Below are 15964 nucleotides of genomic sequence, written 5' to 3'. Positions count from 1 at the left end.
AACACACAACTTCCTAACAGGTGTGAAACTCCAGAACGCAGTGACCGAAGCGGGGCTTGGGGTCTCAGCTGAACACAGACCATCTCAGGCCAGAGAGGAGCTCTGGGGGCTCCTTAAACCTGGCTGGGATTCCAGGAGGGGGGCTAGCACCAGCCAGACAGCCCTTCGGAGTCTGATTTGAAGATTTTCCGAGACTCATGGCCACCAGAGGGCACCACCACCCCACAGTGTGGCATCCTGGGCTCTCCATCACCTCCCTGGAGAAACTGGGAAGATTGGGAGGAGGAAGCAGGCGCGGGTCTCTGAGCTCTCAGCGGGAGCTACCAGCAGCTGAGTTAAATAGTCTCCAGAGTCAGGAGACCTGGGCTCTATTGGCTTCTAGTGCCTCTTCTGCCACCATCTTTCCCTCCCTGGTGGGCTTCTGTTCGCCTCCTCCGTTGAATAAGGACTTGGACCACTTGGTGTCCTTTCCGGCCCACGGGGCCCTTCCCGGCTCTGAAGTTCTAGGGTTTGAGGAAATCATGCAATGAACGTGACAGAAATTGCATCTCCTGGGCCCACCTTTACTCTGGGGTTCTCTAGGGTGCCCTGCCTGGCAGGAGGCGGAAACTGGTGTAAGCTTCACTTCTCTGGTGCTGTTCTCTGACTTGGAGGTCGGGAGGCAGGCTGGCCTGGATACTGATGGGCAGTCTCTGTCTGTCTCCACGTCAGTCTGAAGGAGGAATGTCTCAACAGGGCTGGCAGACACAGGTGCTGTGACACCCGTGGTGTCTGCTCCTCCAGGTTTCAGGCGAGGAGCTGTCCCTTAGGTAAGCCTCTGGGATAGGTGGGGTGGCGGTACGGAAGAGCTTACAAGATGCCCTTTTGAGGGTCCCTGCATGAGTAAGCACAGAGTGAGGAGGATAGAAACCATTGCCTCTGCTGCCTTTGCCTGCCTCCCCATCCCCACCCCCGCTGCAGATGCCGTCTGTCAGGAGCAGGCAGCAGACGGTCCAGGGGTCCATCTGTGCTAATGCTTCACAATAGAGTCCCGTGTTTCCCCACCAACGCCCCCTCGGCCCCTCAGCTGATGGCCACTTGGTGATGCCAAGGGGGAAGGTGGGAGGAGGGAGAGGAAGGCACTAAGGGAGCTAGCACTTGGTTCGTGGCAGTCCCCAATCCACCCCCTGCCCCCCACCCAACGAGCATCCTGCCATCTGGACTTGTGTAATCACTGCAGGGTGAAGAAGCACCCCCCACACACACCTCCTGTAGGGGCTGGGGCCCCAGGGGCCTGGGGGTGGGGAAGACACAGACGGAGTCAAGGAGACTAGGAAGCAAGAAGACGGAGACAGACCCATGGACTGAGAGAGACAGGAGACAGAAAGCCTTTCCTGGTCTCCCCAGGCTGCTGGGCCACTAGCCCCTCTGTACTCCGCAGGCCACTCATCTAACACAGCACCAGTGCGTGTATCACTCCCTACCTGACCAAGAGCCTCTGTAACCTGGCCCGGAGCAGGGCTTCAACACAGGGTGAATGAAGAACAGCGGAAGACAGCATCACACGGTGGTTAGATTGCAAGCTCTGCAACCAGGCTGCCCAGGTACGAATCAGCTCTGCCACTGAGGGACCTAAAGCAAGTTACTTAACCTCTCTGGGCCTCAGTTTCCTCCTCTGTAAGGGATGATAATGGTATCTGTTTTCATAGAGTTGTTATAAAGACCAAATGAATTCATTCATGGATGTAGAAGATGTAAAAGATTACACAGAACAGTGTGCACAGCACAATAAATGTCAGCTGGAAAGGCATAACGGATTTGGGAACACTGGAGGAGGGGACAATGTGGACATTCCTGGCTTCTGTTCAGTGGCAGACGTCGGGATGTGGAGCCCCCAGCTTGTGATGCTGACGCCCTGCGGTGGCTGGCCACTCTTTAGATGCCAGACCTGGCCTTCCACTTCCTCCTCTCACTTCTTATTCGGGTACCACTGACGACAGCTGGGCCATTCCCACCTCTCCCATGGCCTGGCAGCCACCAGCAACACAGCCGGGGGTGGGGGAAAGATGCTCCCCAAAAAAGGTCAGATAATGGCTGAGCACCATCCCCCAGCCCTGAGCACCCACTCAGCGCGGTCACATCCCCTGCCATGAGTCAACCCCCATAGTAAGGATGTATCGGCTGGGAAAAGGATACCTGAGCTCCAACATCAGGAGGTGAGGAAAGGTTTATCCAGGAGGAACAACTCCTGACCTTCTGAGGGGACAGGCCAGAATTAAGTCTACTACTTTTTGGGTTACCCCCTCTTCCCTTTCCCCATGACATGGGAAGGAGAGGCAGCCTCTTTGAACTCTTCTGGGACAGCTGGGTAAGGGGGAAATCCTGGACCCTTTCACTCCCTAGCAGCTTCTGCACAGTTAGTTCAGGGCCATCTCTTCCCTCCCATCAGGGACCTCACCCCTCCCCCTGCCTCCCTCTCCTTGCCTAAAGTCTCCTGCAGCCTCTTGGGTCTCCTAGAATCTTACTCTGGGCGGCCTCCAAACCTCCTCCTAAGGACTCCTACGGTCGCTCCACGGCCAGACTGCTTGAATCTCCAAAGATATCCATCCCTAAATTTTCAAATCTCGTGCACAAGCCCCTTCACAGGCTCCCCGTCCCTCAGGTATCACGGAGACCTATGCTCCGCCCCCCGATGCCCTGGACCCCCCTCCCCTCTGAGGCTAGCTTTTCCCCCTATTGAGCACTCCGGTCCCCAAGAGTTTCCCCAGCCTGGCATGCCTCGGGAGCTGTGGGCGGGGCTCCGGGACAGCTGGGCCCCCCCGCCCCGGGGGGGGGCGGAGCCGGCCGTGCGGGGGGCGAGGCCCCGCGAGGCCGCTCCCCGCCCGCCCCGATCCCCGAGCCTATAAAGGGAGGCGACACACCACCCTCCCGGCTGGCATCCCCGAGTCGCCGCCTGCCCCGCCGCGCGGAGCGAGCGCCGCCTCCGAGGGGCGCCGGAGCCATGACCCTCCGCCGACTCAGGAAGCTGCAGCAGAAAGAGGAGGCGGCGGCCACCCCAGACCCCGCTGCCCCGGCCCCCGACTCGGAAGCTGCTCCAGCCCCTCCGACCCCGACCCCGGCCTCGGGCCCCCCTGCCGCAGCCGCCTGCCCTGGGACCCCCGGGGACGAGCTGTACGCGGCGCTGGAGGACTATCACCCGGCCGAGCTGTATCGCGCGCTCGCCGTGTCCGGGGGTACCCTGCCCCGCCGAAAGGTGCGTATCCCCCCCAACTCCCGCGGCCCCCCGCCCGGCTCTCGGTACCCTCCGGGGTCCCTTCCTCAGGACCCGCGCAACCCGCAGCAGCCCCCATTCGCGCCTGCCGACCCCCACAGCATTCTCCTGGGGTCCCCGAGTTCCCCCATTCCTCCCCAGCCCGCTGATCCCCCACGGACACGTTCAGATCCTGCTGGGTCCCCTCGATCCTCTGCTCAGAAGGAGCAATCCCCCATACCCGCGACCCCGGCTCCACGCCGCCCCCGACCTGGCGGCTGGCTCTCCACTCCCCATGCGCCCCCGCCCCGTCTCGCTGCTCTCCTTCCTGCCGCCTCCCCAGGTCCCCTTCCCCTCGCCCTAGCTGGTCTTCGGCCACCCCCGAGCCCCGCCTCCCCGCGTCCAGACGTCTCGAGGTCCCCAGGACGCCTCGCCCGGGCTTCTCCCGTGGGAGCGGGGAGGCCTCGGGCTGGGGTCCCGCCGCTCGCCCAGTCAAGTTGAGAGTCTGCGGGTTCCAGGTGGGGAGGGCGGCGGACGCGCCGCGTGCCTTCTAGCGGGGGAAGTGCGTGCGGCGCCGCCGACCCTTCCGAGGGGACGCCCGGATTCCTGGACTCGGGGCCTGCCGCCTTGCCCTGCGTCTGAGGTGCGGGGCTCGAGGCCACCGCTCCCTGGAAGTCAGCCGCGACCGGACGCGGTGGGAGGGGTCGCAGGGCGCCTGCGGGGCAGGAAGGATGCGGGCCGCGCCCGCCCTTTGAGTCTCCCCCTGCGCAGGGCTCTTCCTCTGGCCTGAGGGGGACCCGAGCACTCAGAAAGGGGAACTCAAGACCCAGGTTAAGGAGAGGGGGCTGGTGGCCTTTCCCAGCTCAGCTCCCCTCCTCTCCCCCTGGCCCCTGGCTCCCCCCAACACAATGAACAGCTTGTTGAGAATTTGCATTTTATGAAAATCGGGTGGAAAGACAAAGGGGTCTCTCTCTGCGGCCCAGTCCTTCCTCCCTGGCCCATTTGGGAACTGTCCCCACCCCTGAGGCCAATCTTTGGTTCTGGAGAAGGAGGGCTTCCTTCTCTTCCTGGCCTTGGGGCAGCCTGGGGGGAGGGTTAACAAGGGCACCGACCAGGAAGGCCCTGGGCTGTTTGGGGCACACAGGACAAGGGCTGGTCTGGCACTGGGCTTCTTCCAAGGATCAATAATTTAGGGAGGGAGAGAGACTGCTTTAGTTTCTCAAGGACCCAAAAGAGGTAGGGACCCTCAGCTCTGTCATCCGCCATGTCAAAAAAAAAAAAAAAAAACCTCCCAATGTCTCTCCTTAAGTATAGTGAGACTTATGGACAAGTTTGAGATCCAAGGTTTTGTTTTTTTGTTCGTTTTTGTCCCAGAAAGCAACAAAATATATGGCAATGTTGAGAGACCCAGGTGGAGCGGGGCACAGTTGGCCACCTGCAGCTGGAATCCATAGTTGGTCCCTGAAACAGTCTACTTTGAGGGAGGAGGCTGGGCCCCTCTGTCCCCTGCCTTTCCATGTTCAGGCTGAGCGTCCAGCCCTCCAGACCTGGGCCTCTGACCCCGGCTCCCCCGAGCCACTCTGTGTGAATGAGAACTGAGGAGAGACCTGACCGGCCCAGGGGCCTCTGGAGTGTTTTCACAGGCAAGCCCAGGGGCCCCCTGCCCTTCCTTGAATAACAGCTGGGAAGAGCCCCTGCTTCAGCTTGTGGGGTCTAGGGGGCCTGAGCCGCCGCAGACGTGCACCCTGGGGGTGGAGACTGTTCTATCTAGAGTAATGAAACCCCCTACCCTCCAGGTTGGGAACCAGCACAGGGCTTAGAGGTTCCTGCATCTGGAACCCGGGAGACTGTTGTGCCCCCACAGTCCTCCGGCTGTGGGGATAGAGCTTAGGGAGAAAGCTGTGGAATGGCGCTGGTGGCGGCACTCTGCAGATAGCTACGCCGGCACCAGAGTAAGTGTGGAGCTGGGGCCGGACACACAGGCAACAGGAAGTGGGGTGCTGGGTCTAGGGCCAGAGCCCAGGTGAGAAACCCCCAAAGGAGGGCTCTCACCATCTGCTCCCGGGCAGCTCCCTCTCACCTGCTCCTTCCTGACTCTCCTTCCCACCCAGGGCTCGGGACTGCGCTGGAAGAACCTCAGCCAGAGTCCCGAACAGCAGCGGTGAGTCACCATTACCGCAGCCCCTGCCCTGGTCCAAAAGGGTGAGGCGCTGGGTTGGGGGCAGCACGACACAGCATCTCAGCCCAGCCAGGGGGGAGTCACTCTCCCACCCTCTCAGCACAGCACCCTTGCTAGGAATGAGGGGCAGGTGGAGGTGTGGGCTGTGTGAAGGGGGTGGCAGAGGAAGGAGATAGGGACTTTTGAGTCATCAGGTGCTCCTCAACCCACCCCCAGTCCCTGCCAGTTACCCCTCCCCGGAGAGATCTGGATCTGGGAGGAGGGAAGCAGGAAGTCTTCGGGGCTACCCTGAGCCCTCCCGGCCCAGCAAACTCCGAGGGCCCAAACCATGGCCAGGCTACGTCCAGCTGCTCCAGTCTGTCTGCCCCTGCACCCCAAATCTCAGTCCTCTGCTGGTCCTGTCCTGTGGTGGCCTCTTAGGAAGGGTCTGAGGTGAGGGCAGAAGTAGGTGCTGACTCAGGCCCCCCTCTGCCCAGGTCCCATCCTGATTTGGGCGTGGCTTCTTCCAAACTGGATCGGCAGACTGTGGCCCGCTGGCCAGACTGGCCTTGAGCCAAGAGTTGTTTTTATATTTCGAAAGGGTCGTACAAGTAAAAACAAAGAACAGTATAGGACGGAGGCTGTCAAATAATTTAGGGCTCGAAAAGAAAGGCTAAAATATTTACTGTCTGACCCTTTGCAGAAAAAGTTTGCCAACCCTTCCAGAAAACCAGAGAGCACTGGAGTAGACACAGAAGTCACCCTGCTTCCCGCCCCAATACGTGTAGAGGGGGAAAGCCCTGCGTTCAAAGTAGGGAGGAGCTCAGGCTGGGGCGGGGAGTTGCCGCTCAGCATTTGGGGGGTATGTGGGTCAGGTTGGGCACTGAGAGGCCTGGGTCTCCAGGGCCTTTCTGAGGCCCTGAGGCTTGAAGGGGCCTTTGCAGGCTGCTTTAACTCTGCCTCTGGCTGGGCGGGAAGGAAGGGGGTGTGGGGGTGGGCAGAGGAAACTCTGGGCTCCCCCAGCAGACGAGAATCTGGAGCTACTCCAGACCATTGTGTCCAGTGGGCAGGCCTGCAGTGCGGGAAGGGGCGGCCTCGAGGCTCCCCTCCCCCCAGCCCTCACATCTGGTGGGCTGGCCTCACCGCAGCTGGGAGGAGCAGCTGTGGTCTGGGCTCAGCCTCGTGACTGGCCTCTGGGGGTGGGGCCAGCCCTCTCCCCAGGGCTCTGCAGCGGACGGTGCTCCAGGCTGTGGCCGAATTTGGGGCCTCAGCTAAATCAGTAAGTAGTATTCTGGGGCTCACTAGAAAGCTGGGAGTGTGGCTGAAAAACTCAGCAAGTCCACCGGCTCTGGGGGTCAGCTGTCCCCGTGCCTCCCCCACCAGGGGCTGGGTTGATGCTGTGTGGCTCAATGAAGCTGATTTCAGCTGCGAATGGGAAAAGGACATTCCGACAACCTGTGATGAATGTGACTTGTCACTGGAGACAGGGAACCCTGCCTGGATGTACCAGAGCAGACTCCCAGCTTTAGCGGGGGGCCATGCTATGGGACTGGCAAGCTCCTTTTAATCCTGACAGTCTTGATGAGATGGCCCCTGTGTCTCCTGCAGGAAAGTGCTGACTTTGGAGAAGGAGGAGAACCAGACCTTCGGCTTTGAGATCCAGGTGGGAGAAGCTGAGTGCAGAGGGAGGGACGGCTTGGGAGGCTGGTCAGAGGGCTGGATGGATCTCGCCCCACCGCTGGGCTGAGGGTCCCCTTGTTTATTACAGACTTATGGCCTTCACCACCGGGAGGAGCAGCGCGTGGAGATGGTGACCTTTGTCTGCCGGGTTCATGAGTCCAGCCCTGCCCAGCTGGCTGGGCTCACACCAGGTGAGGCGTGAACCCGGGACACAGGGCTCTGGGAAGAGGGGTATGACCTTACTCCCAAGCAGAGGGGGTAAGAAATCTCTTCTGAAAACAATTTCCCTTCCTCCTCCTATTTTGAGAAGGCCAGAAAGAAGCATGGATTGGACTTAGGCAAATTTGCCATTTACTGTGTGATGCTGAGCAGTGCCATCTGCAAATTGGGGGCAATACCGTGTCCTCACGTCAGCGTGGTGAGGGAATCCCCTGGGCACAGAGCCAGGGCCTGGTAAATGGCAGGTGTTGGTGCCGCTGTTTTTCCTCCCCCTGGCGATCTGGCAGTCCAGCGTGGGCAGGAGGTGGGGTGGAACCACTCCATTAGATCTGCTTGATATCGAGAATCAGGGTCTGTCTTGCTCCCAACCTGGCCCCAAACTGGGGTACCTGTGATACTTCCTCTAACAAGGAAATGGTGCCACTGGTAGGAGACCCTTCGAATTGGCCAAATCTAGAGTCCCAAGTCCCAGGAAGGGACAGCCAACTGACCCCCACCCAGTCCTGGCACCATTTCCTTCCCTAAGCCCTTACCTCCCTGCCTATTTACCAGCAGCCCCTGGTAGCTAAGTGGTATATTGCAACTTTGCAAAGTAGTTTCACATCCACCCTCCCTCCTAATCGCCATGGTAGCCTCCGCAGGGGTCCACACCCCCTTTTCCAGATGGGAAATGGGCCCTCGGAGATGGTGCCTTGCTCTGCCTGAGGTCAGGGGGCTCTGCAGTGGCCCAGGGTATCAGAGCTGAGGCTTCTCATGCCTGGGGCCGGTGTTAGTTCCCAGCTCGGTGCTTCTCACCCTGCCCCCTTCCTGTCTCGGCTGGGTGTCATGACAGCCTGTGGGCTGGACCAAAATAACCAGCTCTGGGGGCAGCCCAGGCTTGCTAGGAGGGCTCAGCCTTTGAGGACAGAGCTTCCTGAGAGTGAGGTGAGAATGTGGGTGTCTGAGGGCCTTGGCCCCTCTGCTGGGGTGCCGGGCCTGGACACGATCTCCCCAGAACCATGACTGGGGGTAGGGAGTTCAGGAGAATTTTGTGGGGTCATTACCCCTACCCTTTCTGGCGAAGGTGGCTGGAATTCTTCCACATGCCCCGTGGAGCAGATTCTGATCCCCTCTCTGCCTGGCAGGGGACACCATCGCTAGTGTCAACGGCCTGAACGTGGAAGGCATCCGGCATCGGGAAATTGTTGACATCATTAAGGCGTCTGGCAACGTTCTCAGGTACGTCCAAGTGCTGCGGTCCCTGAGGGATTCCTGAGCTCAGCTTCTCTCAGTGTTTCCCCACCCTGTGGGCCCACTTAACCTTTGATTCCCCAACCTCCTCAGACTGGAAACTCTGTATGGGACATCAATTCGGAAGGCGGAACTGGAGGCTCGTCTGCAGTACCTGAAGGTAAAGCAGCCCAGATAACGTCCAGTCGCCACCCTCCTCTTCCCAAGCCCCTGCCCCTACCGGCCGCACTCTTTTTTAGGGGTCGTTTATCTGCTTGAACCTCCTTTTATTTTATTTTATTTATTTATTTTTTTGGCTGCGTTGGGTCTTCGTTGCTGCGTGCGGCCTTTCTCTAGTTGCAGCGAGCGGGGGCTACTCTTCATTGCTGTGCGCGGGCTTCTCATCGCGTTGGCTTCTCTTGTTGCGGGGCACGGGCTCTAGGCGTGCAGGCTTCAGTAGTTGTGGCACGCGGGCTCAGTAGTTGTGGCTCGCAGGCTCTAGAGCACAGGCTCAGTAGTTGTGGCACACGGGCTTAGCTGCTTGGCGGCATGTGGGATCTTCACGGACCAGGGCTGGAATCCGCATCCCCTGCACTGGCAGGCGGATTGTTAACCACTGCGCCACCAGGGAAGTCCTGAACCTCCTTTTAACCTTAAGGTTTCTTCTGTGTACTCCCTGATCCCTCAGTCTGTACCCACCTCCTGCTAGTTTCTTGCTAGCTCCTGACAGTGAGGCGGGGCGTGTCTCTTACAGCAAACCCTGTATGAGAAGTGGGGAGAATACAGGTCCCTAATGGTGCAGGAGCAGCGGCTGGTGCACGGTGAGTAGATTAGGGGTGTGTGAAGGGCCACTTGCACCCCTACTGATACCCCCATTCCTGCTTCCCCCGCAGAACTAGTGGGTTACTTCCCCCTCCAAAGTGAAGAAAGGTTTGTTGAGCTACTACTTTGGGTGCAATGCTGCCCCAGGCTGATGCACACACATTTTTAGTTTATTCTCACAGTTGTTCCCTGAAGGAAAGTACGAGATAGCACCATCTCCATTTTACAGATGGGAACAGGAGGGCTCCACGAGTTTGTTTCAGACCCCTTCCGTGGCTCTTGTGTCATAAGTGACCCTCCTAAGCATCTGAGTGTATAATTCCTGTTTTACAGACAAGAGAAGTGAGGTTCAAGGTTGTGACTTGCCCAAGGGCCACACAGATGGTCAACAGGAAGGAGCTGAGGTCTCCTACCCGTGCCCTCTGACGGCCCTCCCTCGTGTCTTCTGCCCCGGCAGGCCTCGTGGTGAAGGACCCGAGCATCTATGACACGCTGGAGTCCGTGCGCTCCAGCCTGTACGGTGCGGGCCTGCTCCCGGGCTCACTGCCCTTCGGGCCTCTGCTGGCCGCCCCCGGGGGCTCCCGCGGCGGCGCGCGGCGGCCCGGGGGCGACGCGGACGACGCCGTCTACCACACGTGCTTCTTCGGGGGCGCTGAACCGCCTGAGCCCCCGCCGCCCCCGCCCCCCGCGCGCGCGCCCGGCCTGGGCCCCGCCGACGCTCCGACCCCAGGGCCCCGGGCGGTGCTGAGCCGCAGCGCCAGCGTGCGGTGCGCGGGCCCCGGGGGCGGCGGCGGCGGCGGCGGCGGCGGCGGCGGCGTGGGCGCGCCGAGCGCTCTCTGGACTGAGGCCCGCGAGCAGGCCCTGTGCGGCCCCGGCCTGCGCAAAACCAAGTATCGCAGCTTCCGCCGGCGGCTGCTCAAGTTCATCCCCGGACTCAACCGCTCCCTGGAGGAGGAGGAGAGCCAGCTGTAGGGGCGGGGGCGGGCGGGGGAAGGTATTTATTTATTTATTCTTTCCAGCCAGTGCAAAAAGGGGGCGGGGGCGGGCGCCTGGCCGCGGAGACTCCGGGAGCCCGAGGCGGCGGGAGAGGGTCCTCGCCAGCCCCAGCTGGCCTGCCTTCCTGGCTTGTGCAGAGTGGTGAATGAACCCGAGCCCCAGGCCCCTTTACTCCTCCCCAGAACCACAGTGGGAGGTGGGCACGGAGAGCTAGGCGAGCTCGGGGTTGGGAGAGGTTCCGGGGCCAAAGATGGGGCGTGCCATCCTACATCTGGGTCAGTAGTGCCTTGTGGGGTGTCCAAGAAAACCCCTTCTCCGGGTGAGAGGACCCTGCCCCACGAAGCCCTCTCCTCAGCTTTACTTGCTCCCCACCCTTGGCCTTGGGGAGAAATGGCCTATGCCCAGTCGCTTCCCCATCCCCCCACAGACATAGTTCCAGTTAACCAGCGCTGGTCCCTCTCCCTCCCAGCCTTGACCCCTAAGGGCTTGGCCCCTCCCAGGAGCCTGTAACTAAGTGGGGTCTTGCCCGGCAGGGGTCCTGGGTCCTCTGCCCCTTGGGGGACAGGAATGGGCTTGTCTTGGGGGGATGGGGGCAGCACAGACTGTTCCACCGTTTTGCATATTGTTGCTTCTGAACCACAGACTGTATAAAATTGACGGTTTTTTGCATCTGTGTCAGTGTGGTGACTGCCCGAGGGGGAGGGTTGGGCTCGGGCAAGCTCTGACTCCACCACCCCGACCCCCAGCATGCGCGCGCACGCACAGACACACACACACACACACACACACACAATATTTTACATCTAATTTACTCGGAGCTTGCAGCCAGGGAAACAGACTGGGAGAGTTTAACTTACATGTATGGGCCTGAACTAGAGGCCCCACACCCCTTCAGAACTTGGGTCTCGTGTTTAATGTATCTAGAACTTCCCTCCCCAAATACCACAACTGGTGGGGTCAAGGCTCCTCTATACTTCTGAACTATCCTTGTGTAAACAACTGCTTGGCATCCTTTCTCCCAGGGGTCTGGGGTCTCCTGCTTAGGAGACCTTAGCCATCACCCACCCAACCTGTGACAGGCCCAGTCACTGGTCACTCATTGCTCTAGAACTCCTCAAAGCTTCCCATCACTCCTAGTGTAAGATTCCAGCTCTTACGCAGGGATATCTGACTCCTGCCTGCCTCGTTTTCTTGCCTCCCCTCTCGCTCCCTGCTCTGGCCACTTCGCCCACGGTACACTTCAGATGCCCTGCCCTTGGGGTCTCTGCACTTGCTCCGTCCATAGCTGACTCCTTTGGCACTCAGCTTGGCCTCCCCAAGGCCGTCCCATCTGGTCTAAAATACTGTCGCACCCTCTGCTTTGATAGAGCCTTGTTTTATTTCCATCATACTACTCACCCCCTTCTGAAACTGTCTCGACCCGGATGGGTTTTGGGTTTTGCCTGGCTCCCTTCCCTGTTAGGATATACACTCCATACAGCAGGACTCAGGGACCTCTCCTGTCTTACTCACTGCTTTATTTCTTGCCCAACGCTAGCGCATAATAGAGCCTCGATAAATACAGTGTGTGCTCAAAGCATCTTCAAGAGGTGGTCACCACCTTCTTTGAGGTGACCCGGGGCAAGTGACCTGTCCAGGGTCACACAGAAAGTAGGTGGCAGAGTTGGGCCTGAGTTTTGAGCCTCCTGAGTGCTTCTCCCTGGCAGTAATCAGCATACAAGGGGTGGTTTTGAGAGGTCTAAGTGGCAGGAGGGAGGCCTCTCCCTCCTGCACCACTGCACTTGCCTCCTGAATGGCTCCCTGCTTCATCTCTCACCCCTGGACCACCCCTTCACACAGCAGTTAGGGTGATCTTTCCAAAAAGGAAATTGGGTCACAACCCTCCTCCGCTTAAAACCCATTATGGTTTCCCCTGGAATAAAAAAATCAAATCCAAACTCTTTATCGTGGCCTAGCCATAATGTGTTGTCCCTCTGGGCAGACAAATTACAAAAACGCATCCCTTCCTGTGGGTTGACGGCAGCCAGGCGGGCCCAGCGATTTGGCAGCTGCGAGCCTCTGTGCAGTGCACAACCTCTGCAACTGTACTGGGATGCCCTGCACGAGGCTCTGCAGGATCTGGGCCCTGCAGTTCTCTTCAAGCGCAAATCGTTTCTCCTTCTGTGTCACTCATCATGTTTAAGCCACACTCTTCTTTCTAGTCCTATTCTCAAATATGCCAAGCTCTTTCCTGCCTCTGGCCTTTGCCCATACTGTTCCCTGTGCCTGGAACAGTCTTCTTTGCAAGACTGGTTCCTCCAGCCTCAGATCTCATCTTAAACATCACCTCCTTAAAGAGATGTTCGTGATCTGATCAGAAGTTCCCTGTCCCCATTATGCTTTACCTTGAGCCCTCTATTTTTCTTTCCTTATAGCACTTACTCTCAGTTGGTAATTTTACTGACTTCTTTTGTATCTGCCTTTTGCCTTTCTAAGGCAGGAAACTCAGCTGTGTTACTAACACCGCTCCAGGGACTCACACAGCCTAGCGTGTGGCAGGTGCTCAATATATGGGAATGCCTCCTTGGGGCCAGCCCTGCACAGGGGTGACCACGACCTACCCACCTCTCAGCCCTGGAGGGTGGGGTGGGGAGGCCCCTGCCCTGCACCATCTGTAGCTGGCATCTGTGGGTCCTTCTCACCAAATCCCTTCGGGGCTGGCTGTCGGCTCCAGCCAGGGCGCACGCACCTGGCTGCCCTGCCCTCCCTGGTCCTGGGGAGGGAGGACATTTGATTAAGAAAACGGAGCTTCCCCAAGCTCCCTGTTTGAACAGCTGCTCTGCAGTGATGACAGACAGCGGCTCCCAGGGGCTCAGGTCCAGGGGAGGGGCCCTCTCGCACCTTTGTTCCCAGAGCCCCTGGCTGCCAGGAGACCAGCTGCCTGGGCATAGCCTAACACCTTCCTGGGGGTGGGGGGCTGCCAGGGCCTCCCTGGCTTTCTCCTCCTAGAATAGATTCCCAGCCCTTCTCTTACCAGCCTGCTCCTCCCCTCCCCTCCCCCACCAAGCAGCTAGCGTTGGCAGTGATGTCAGCACCGCTTACCCAGGCTGAAGGGGGGCTCCTGGCTGGCCGTATGCACCCCGAGGAGAGTGAGGGGGTGCCCAGGGTGGGGCTGGATCCCACCTCTCAGCTGACGGAATGACGGCACCAGCACAGCAGCCTCCTGCCGTGTAGGTGGGGTGACAGGGAGTGACTAATGTGAGAGCTGTGATGCTAAAAATTAACCCAGGGATCGTGTTTGGTGGAGGGGTGGGGGTGGATGGGAAAGGAGCAGGGACTTGGAATATTGTGCGGTCGGTATCCCCCCTGCTCTGCCTCCCCTCCCACCAGCGTTCTGGTTCTCTCAAAGCCTCAGGGGACTCTGTGGGAGCCCTCCTCCTCCCCAGGCCATAAGGGGCCCCTAGTAATTACAGGAAGGAGGAGAGTGGACGCCACCCCAGGTCTCATGCATGGTAGACTGAGGACACAGCCCTGCAGATGGAGTTCAGATATGAGGTCCCCACAGAGCCCTGCATCTGCCCCATCCCCTCAATCATGGTGGCTGCATGGCCCTGAGTCCCCTGGTTCGTCTCCCTCTGCCCAGGCCAGAGCTCTGCCCATGGGCGGTGGGGGAAGCGGAAGCAGCCAGTGCACAGAGACAAAGGCAGGTTCCTGACAGCAGGCTGGAGTTGGGGGACAGTGGGGATGGCAGCTGTCCTGAAGGAAGGGACGGGAGACTGGCTCCCAGAGCATCCCCTAGGCACCAGCACTGTGCTAAGACGCCACATCCATCACCTCACTTAGGCCTCACAGCGTATCTGACAGCCCATTCTACAGATGAAGAAACTGAGGATCAGAGAGGATAAGGTAGCACAGCTGGTACCTGCTTCAGCCAGCATTCTCTCAGATCTGTCTGTCTCTAGAGCCTAGACTGGGGAGAGGGAAGTCTTCCTCGAGGAAGGAGTGTGAGGACAGGGTCAAGGTGGTAAGGAATCATTTCGAGGAATTGAACCTCCAAAGCTGTAAGACTCACTCGTGGGGAACAAGGTGGGAGCACGGAGGGTAAATGAATGGTGGGACCTGAGGGAGCAGGGTCTGGGGTGTAGCAGACAGCAAAAGGAGGAGGAGATCAGGTCCACAGGGATCAAGGCTCCTGGATGTGGGTGCTGTCCTGGAGTGAGGTGGGGAGGGGCTTTTGGCACTGGGTTCTGAGGGGTCACAAAAGAACTTGGGTTTAGAGAAGTGCTTTGTGGACACACGTAAGAAAACCTGTTAGAAGGAGGGAACCTATAAACGCTCCTGTTTTGCCTGGAAACAAAACCAGAGAACGTGAGCTGAACGGCAGCAGGAGGGGAAACAGTGAGACAGTAGATGACACTTTCTGTTCACCAGTCCGTCACTCATGAAGCTGGGGAAGTGAGAAGGGCTGTGGGACTCTCCAAGTGTCAGAAGAAACGTCAGCCTGTCGAGTTGGGAGCCTGCCTGGTCCTGCATTGATGGCTGGATGGGATGACCTAAAGGAGGGAGTGATAGGCCGAGAGAAGTGAGAGAGAAAGGGCAAGGGACCAAGGAAGATTCCTCAGAGAGTAAGATAGCCAAGAGATGAGACAGACGCTGGTGAACAGAGCAGGTGCGCCTGACCCCTGGTGGTAACCTCAGGACACTGCACCGCTCAGCCCTGAGCTCGGGAAACAGGGTGGGGCAGAAGTAGGGTCCTCCCCTCAGCCAACAAGCTGTGAAGGCAGCTCCCCGCCTTCGAGCCCACCTCTTCAGCCATGCTCCCACGCCCTTACAAGGCGGGGCCTCCTTGGAACCACACAACCCATTTGAAGCTCTCGGACACCATTCCTGGGCCTGGTAATGAGTGGGCGTTCAAAAAACACTGAAGGCAGGTATGCCTGAAGGGAGTGAAGAATGAATTCAGAACTTTTAAGTCATCCAACTCCAATGATTTCAACCAGCTTACCTTCTCTGCAGGGAACTCCGCACGGTCTGGAGGCTCCGGGACTGGGGTGGGAGGGGGGAGAGGGGAGGAAGCACAGCTGCTAAACAGCGACACAAAGAATTGCTGCTATAAGGGACACCTCCTAAATGGCAGCGAATTTTCTGTTCCTGGAGTTTAGCCTTTCAGTAGAGAACACACAAATCTGCGAAAAGTAAAGATTATGCAAATACTGTCCCTGTTTCCCCACTGCTTCCCCAAAGAGTCACTAACAGGGCCCCCTCCAACACACACAGCTGGCCAGTCCATTCAGCAACTCCCTTCCCCCACCAGAGTGACAGGCCACCCAGGTCCCACTTTCAGCTTTCCCCAAATTTCACCCTGATTGAAAGCCCAGATCAAGCCCCACTAGTGCTGAGGAACACGGTCTCTGGTTAAGTGAATGCAAGACCAGTGGTTACCAACTATAGCAACAAATCGCCTGGGGGACATTTAACCAAAGATAGGACCCTACCCCTCCCCATAAGATTCTTTTTTCTTTCTTTCTTTCTTTTTTTTTTTTTTTTGGCTGCCTTGGGTCTTCCTTGCTGCACGCGGGCATTCTCTAGTTGCTGCGAGCGGGGGCTACTCTTCGTTGCGGTGCGCGGCCTTCTCATTGCCGTGGCTTCTCCTGTTGTGGAGCACGGGCTCT

General features: G+C 58.7%; 1 protein-coding gene across 2 annotated transcripts; it reads left to right on the top strand.

The window, feature by feature from the left end:
- The first annotated feature begins 2924 nt into the window (after positions 1–2924).
- Positions 2925–10966, top strand: TAMALIN (trafficking regulator and scaffold protein tamalin). Of its 2 annotated transcripts, none has more exons than XM_079937990.1 (8): positions 2925–3232; positions 5341–5390; positions 6996–7050; positions 7156–7258; positions 8411–8504; positions 8610–8676; positions 9250–9316; positions 9775–10966. In XM_079937990.1, the coding sequence occupies exons 1-8, from the start codon at positions 2981–2983 to the stop codon at positions 10287–10289; spliced, it is 1203 nt and encodes a 400-aa protein (XP_079794116.1). In that variant the 5' UTR covers positions 2925–2980; the 3' UTR covers positions 10290–10966. The 2 variants fall into 2 exon arrangements, with proteins under 2 accessions (XP_079794116.1, XP_079794117.1); XM_079937991.1 differs by lacking the exon at positions 2925–3232 and adding an exon at positions 6091–6198 and having other exon boundaries at positions 5339–5390.
- Positions 10967–15964: the final 4998 nt, after the last annotated feature.

This window comes from Stenella coeruleoalba, assembly GCF_951394435.1.
Source record: "Stenella coeruleoalba genome assembly, chromosome: 11".
NCBI lineage: Eukaryota > Metazoa > Chordata > Mammalia > Artiodactyla > Delphinidae > Stenella > Stenella coeruleoalba.
This window is presented reverse-complemented; position numbering and strand designations above follow the sequence as displayed.